Source organism: Anoplophora glabripennis, unplaced genomic scaffold (assembly GCF_000390285.2).
Source record: "Anoplophora glabripennis isolate ALB-LARVAE unplaced genomic scaffold, Agla_2.0 scaffold324, whole genome shotgun sequence".
In the NCBI taxonomy this organism is placed as follows: domain Eukaryota; kingdom Metazoa; phylum Arthropoda; class Insecta; order Coleoptera; family Cerambycidae; genus Anoplophora; species Anoplophora glabripennis.
The window spans coordinates 275,209-282,226 of NW_019417495.1; the positions used below are offsets into that span (position 1 = coordinate 275,209).

Consider the following 7,018-nt stretch of genomic DNA (forward strand, 5'->3'; position numbering starts at 1 on the left):
ATTTGTGGTCGAAAAGTTTATGGCCAACTGAAATTCCCCGTTTGGGACCGGGAAAATGACCCCTTAGGGGCCTGAAAATCGTGTTTCGGACGTCGCAATCGCAACAGTGGTATTTTTATGTACTTTTAAATTCTGGAACTCTGACTGTGCTTGAAAAGTTTATGGCCAACTGGAATCTCCCGTTTGGGACCGGGAAAATGACCCCTTAGGGGCCGGAAAATCGTGTTTCGTACGTCGCAATCGCAACAGTGGTATTTTTATGTACTTTTAAATTCTGGAACTCAAACTGTGCTCGAATTCCAGAATTTAAAAACCATTTAACACCACTGTTGCGATTGCGACGTCCGAAACACGATTTTCCGGCCCCTAAGGGGTCATTTTCCCGGTCCCAAACGGGGAATTTCAGTTGGCCATAAACTTTTCGACCACAAATCCGGGTTTGGCTTTAAAATGCACCTTCGACCTCACCATATTCCGGAATCCATCTTTCAGGCCCTATAGAGGCAATTTTTGGCCCCTGAGGCCAATTCCAAACGTGGAGGGCCATTTCTGAGATCGGGATCGGATTCAGCGTCGAAAAATACATGGGAATATATATATGTCCGACCCACAAGTCCGAACACTTTTTTTTTGTGGGGCTGTGTAATAGTTTCGTGATTGGTTTTGCCCAACACTTTAGAAGCCAGTAGGTGGGTGTTACTAGCACTGTCACTTTTTAACGCACCAATTAAAAACGCTACTGAACGCCAACAAGCATCAGTAGCTTCGTCTATAATGAAATAAACGAAATTGTCCGCAATGTCTTCGCGCATCGATGTCACTACATTGTTGTAAACCCGATAGACACATCTTAGTCTTATCGTACTCTCATGAAGGATTTTTCGGTTCATATATTTTTCTAAAAACGCACGGAACTTGGTGTTCTCTAGTTTGTTTAATGGAATATTGCTTGAAAGAAAGGCATCTGTAAGTTCATAGCAAAATACAGAGTCTTCAGGACTGGACGAGGCATGACTTTTTAAATGGCTAAATGTCCGACCCACAAGTCCGAACACTTTTTTTTTTTGTGGGGCTGTGTTATCAATGTCTTGGCTTACATAGAATTTTATAGACATGTAGGAACTAGAACAGTGTCTCTAGACTTGGGAATAGCACGAACAACTGTTAGAAATATTTTGAAAGATTATAGGTAAATAATTTTATCTTATTCCAAGTAACTTAGCACATACTCTCAAATACACAATTCAGTGTTATTCTGATTATATTATTTTTACGCATATGTTGTTTTTTACTTTTAGATTACATCCTTACCACATAGTTTTGCACCAGGCGCTAAATGAACAAGATTTCGATAATAGATTAAATTATTGTCAATGGATGCTAGGCATGCTTGAGGAAAACAGAAATTTCTTAACGGAAATTCTCTGGACCGACGAGGCTACCTTTAGTAGTGATGGTAGAGTAAACCGTCATAATATGCATTATTGGTCCGCTGAAAATCCGCATTGGTTAAGAGAAGTGCAGCACCAGGGACGCTGGAGCCTAAATGTGTGGTGCGGTATCATTGGGGACAGAATTATTGGACCTTATTATTTTGATCAAGCTTTAACTGGTAACCGCTTCTTAGAGTTTTTGATCAACNATCTGAAGGTATTAAAATATCGTCTAAGTACACTAGGACTATGGTGTCTTTAAGGTCACCTAACGCTTTCATTAATGCACGCTGAAATACCGCAGGGGCATTGGCCAAGCCAAACGACCTACGTAAATAATCATAATGACCCACCTTAGTACAAAATGAACACGTGATTTGATTACTAGTACTTGGTCCAGCAACAGTTTCATCCCTAACTGAATTTCTAATCTGATTCTGACTTCTCTTGTGACATTGGCGTCTAACATGCCTTAATTTACCGCATGTATGACATTTGATATTTTTACGGTTGTTACCTAGTGACTCAGAAAACTTTCGTTTCTTAAACGAGCTCCTTGACGAACTCATTTCAAAACTAGTGTCAATATCGTCCCTCGCCCTTTTTGTATAAACAGATAAATATGTGAGCAGTTCTGAAATCGTTTTACAGTCCCTTGACATCGTGGCATCGCGAACATGTGATTCTCTAATGCCACGAACAATTATTTCTACAAGATCTTGTTCTTGCCAAGACACTCGCAAATTTCTCAATAAGGATGACTTTTTATGAACGTAAACATCATACGTATTACATTGACTACTATCAAAATTAACTGCCTCACTTAACAAACGACCGAAATTACGACGGGGCGGAAAAACGTCAGTAAATTCCCTTTTGAAAATATTTCAATCTCTTACCTCAGGTTTCCATTCGTCAAACCACTTACGTGCATTTTGAATCATAAACCGGCCCAGCCGTATTAAGATTTCCACAACAGACCAAGACAATTCAATTTTTATCTTTTCCACTTGCTCTAGCCATTTTGCTGCGTCATCCGTTTCCGGGTGAAAGATGGGAAGATCCACTTGAACAGGGGCTGGAATGCCTTCACAAGCTCGGACACCAACTCCTCCACCTTCTTCATTCCCAGTCTACTCAGGATACACACTACTGCGAAAGGAACTGAGCCACGATCCCACTTCTGAAGTTAGATATAGTTCGATACCAGATTAATTATTCAATTCACGTGTCAAGCAATGACACTAATCACTTCAATTTAGATTTTTCGTAACATAACATCCAATACAGAACATATATTTGAATACAAATGTATCTTTAACAAGCTACCACAAAACAACTTGGAAGACTTCCACTGGCAATCACAAACAAAACAACCATTAGTTAGCGGCCAAGTAATCCAGGCAGACCTCGCTCTCCCAAAATTTGATGCAACGAACTGACTGGCGGCGGCTTTTAGACGTAGACCTGCTGTGTTTAACGAACATCATATTTCTAACAATATTATATTTTAAACGAAGTTTTGAAAAAAATATTAGACAAAAGTTATTGGTTTTGAATTATTATTATAAGTAGTTACTTAAAATAATGTAATAAAAATTTTATGTGTTGGCTACTAAGAAAGACGTCTTAAACTATTGTCCTTGAAACATATTTAGCTTTTTAGTTTACCAGGGCTAAGCTTTACAACTTAATGTCTAAATTTTTAACACCCTGTATGATAAAGACTTTAATAAATCTGGGCAGCTTCAGCCTTAGACTAGAAAAAAGGTCCTCTTGTTTATTGTCGATAAAATGAACCGTTTACGAGAAAAAGAATAATAAACGAATTCATATTTTATTTTTAATAAAAAGGGACATGATTTATATTTTTTTCTCGACAACAAAATGCGATACGAAAGTCATTCAAGAAAGAAAGTTTCATTTTAAGATGTTTAATTCGAAAAAATATGAAATTTAAAAAACGCAGGGGTATCCCAGGAGGCACCTTAACGAAATTATTGAAAAACTCCATAAGAGGGTTCGACTCCGTGAAGTCTGATACACTCGCGGGCACGACGAATTGAGGACTGTTGTACCCGACACAATAACCCAGCATTGTTCCTCATCACGTCACAATGAAACGTGATTCTCTGTAGAAGTTCCTCCCTAGTATCGACCGAAGTGGAATACACCAATTGTTTGAGGTGTCCCCACAGGTAAAGATCCAGAGACGTTAGATCGGAAGATCCAGGAGGCCAGGCAATAGGTCCTCTACCTATACAACGGTTTGGATAGACGTTATTCAGGTGCTCCTGCACACCAACGCTGAAATGAGGTGGTGCCCCATCGTGCATGAAGTACATGTTTCGGTGGGTTTCAATTGGTAAGTGTTCTATTAAATCTTGTAGAGCGTTCTGAAGGAACTCCAAATAAAGTTGTCCATTCAATCGGTCCGGCAATACGAATGGTCCAATAAAAAAATTGCTAATGATTCCTGCCCAGATGTTAATTGATTGGAACTGATGTTGATGATGCGAAACAATAGTCGCATGAGGGTTTTCATCAGCACATACATGTGTGTTGCGTAAATTGGTGATACCATTTTAGGTAAACCTTGCTTCATCCGTGAAAAGAATAGTGCTAATGAGGTTTACATTATTTGGTTGCTGATCCAATAGCCAGTTTGCAAACTGCATTCTTCGAGGAAAATCTTCAGGAATCAGTTCATGTATTTTCTGCAAATGGTATGGATATAACAGCTGTTCTTGAAGAACTTCATGTACTATTGTTTTCGATGTATTAAACGGTGCTCGTCGATGGAGTGTCTTCTACAGCAATTAAAATATTTTTCTCTAATTGCGGCGTACGTACGGTTCTTCTCAGACCAGCATCAGTACTATTTTTTCCAAATTTTCCTGCAAATATGAAGAAAGTCAATAATATGTATTACCTTATTAACTGGAATCGCCCACCATTCTCCCTTAGACGTTGGTCAACTCGTTGAAATGTCTTCTGGATTGGCAGAACACGAATAGGAAATCTGTGGTGATATAATCTTCTGGTTTGTAAAATATTGCAAGACGCAAGACCATACATGAGATGCATATCAGCATACTCAATAAACGTCTATTCCATATTTCGAATTAATTCACAATTAAATTCACCACGAAATGCAAAAATCGGTAAATTAATAACGAAGTAAAGGATCAATATGTCCGCGATGTCACTTTGTTGTCGAGAAAAAAAAATAGAAATAATGGCCCTTTTTATTAAAAATAGAACATGAATTCGTTTATTATTCTCTTTCTCGTAAACGGTTCATTTTATCGACAATAAACAAGAGTACCTTTTTTTAGTCTAAGGTTGAAGCTAGCCAGATTTATATTTTAAAGTCTTTATCATACAGGGTGTTAAAATTTAAGCATTAAGTTGTAAAGCTTAGCCCGACCCTGGTAAACTAAATATGCTAAATATGTTATGTATGTATATTATGTATATTAAATACTTTAAAAGTTCAAGAAAAACCGATTTCCAGCGGCATCCTTCAGGTGCACATATCTCCGTAGAGAGGGCCTGTACGAAAAAAATTTATAGGAACTTTTCATCTTATTTTTTCATGTTCTATATTCACCCGAGAGATTTCCTACATTTTCCCGGTCACCCTGTAGACAAAAAATCTATGGAATAAAATACCAACAGTTCATTTTAGGAAAAATAATTCCAAAACAATATTGAAAATCTGTTTTGTGCTGCAGATTTTGCTCATGGCATCGAAAATGGTATACACTGTACTGTAATTTAAAACATATATCACTTTACAATTTTGCACTAAACAATTTATCATGCCTATTCAAAATATTTTACTATTTTCAAAATAACAGATCATACATAAGCATAATAGTGCATCAAAAACAGAGAGGAATCGTTTTTCCTATGATTTTGTTTTCAAGATAAACCCCGACGTTAATTTCTATTAAATGAGTCAACGTTAGTATGACATTTTCAATACTTTGGAGATATCGCCAAAATTCGTTAAAAGCTGGCTATTTTGAAAAGAAAGCACGAATAACAGAGAAAAATCTTATAATTTTTTAATATTCTAATAGGAAGGTAACCTCTGAATTTATGATATCTACGTCATTCTGAAACACCTTAACAAAAATATTAATACGTCTCTTTCTGTAATTTGTGTTTTTCTGAATCAGACACTTGTTTTCTTAAATTGTTACATAGCTAATTACAATTTACTTTACAGCTTGTGTTATCATGATTTGCCAATTAAGTTACCATGTAGCCAAATCTCATTTCCTGTTATAGATATAACACTAGACCGTTGACCTTTAATTCATACCTAAATAGTTTTTTCTTGGAATCATTATTAATAATATTAGATATAAGTATTTCTATTTCGGAGGCATCTCACCGTATTTCCACAGCTAGAAGACATGTTAAGACATGTTTCAGTTAAATTAATATCTACCACTTATTTTCTAAAAAAATATAGGCAATGTTAACTAAATTACTATAATTATATTCTTTAAGTTGACATTGTATCATCAAAATTTAAATCTATTTTTTCTACAACAGGATGCTTTAGCAATAAATCTAAATATAAATACAAATACAGATATAATAATAAATCTAAATACCTGTTATTGTACTTGTAAGTTTATTTCACTTTTTAACTTTTTAGATGTATCTCCTTAAAAAATAATTTGAAAGCCACACGGGCGAAATAGGTACCTATATCTCCTAAAGCTGGTCCCATATGGAAACAGTTGTAAATGAAAATTGGAGTTTTCAGAGTTATCATTCCATCACTAGCAGCTAAGTTTACTATAAGTGTATTACCTGGTGTTCGTAATGATTTGCATCTAAAAAAAATATACTTGAGTCAATCAATTTTAATTCACTAAGATTTAATTAAATTCTGAAAGCATTAATAGGATTTGAGAAGACATGCTGCACTACTTTCCTCCTTTCTGAAAAATGTGCAAGAGTTGATGATAACTTACCTAATAAATAAAAAAATTACAAGGAAATTTCCTAAAAACCCAGCCAGCATAATACTGAGATATATTACTGCCAACGTAATAAAACTAGACCAATCAGGTGGTCCAAATGACAGCCAATGTAAATTGATATCGCAAATATATTCTTCACTGAAATAACCTAATTCCACCCAGTCTCTAACTGACCATTGATCTGTAAATCTTTCGATGAGATAACTGATATTTCTACCCATAACATCTAGTTTATCCTGACAGTAGTCATTTTCACTATTTAGTGCGACGTTAGAGGCAAATAAAAGGATAAAAATGATGATGGAAAAGGGTGACATTTCTTCACCGTGGTTAGCAAAACCTTACTAAATATGGGTTTATGGAGAAGTATCATTTATTAAATTAAACAGTTCTTACATAAAATACTTGAGGGATTAGATTGTTGCGTGATTATCTTCGCGACCCAATTCCCAAAGACTGATTTTTTTTGTTCGATAATATTAGGCTAATATGATACCTAAATATTCTTGAGTTAAATAACCGTATAAAACAATACAACATAATCATTTCATTTTGATATTTTAAGGTTCCCTATTTTAT

General features: G+C 35.6%; 1 protein-coding gene across 1 annotated transcript in view; it reads right to left on the bottom strand.

The window, feature by feature from the left end:
- Positions 1-6,660, bottom strand: part of LOC108911088 (opsin, ultraviolet-sensitive) — a 14,222-nt gene extending 7,562 nt beyond the window's left edge. The window contains exons 1-2 of the mRNA XM_018715922.1: positions 6,431-6,660; positions 6,159-6,289 (exon numbers count right to left, since the gene is read on the bottom strand). Of these exons, the coding sequence (XP_018571438.1) occupies positions 6,159-6,289; positions 6,431-6,660 (361 nt within the window). The remainder of the gene's footprint in view (positions 1-6,158; positions 6,290-6,430) is intronic.
- Between the last annotated feature and the right edge of the window lie 358 nt (positions 6,661-7,018).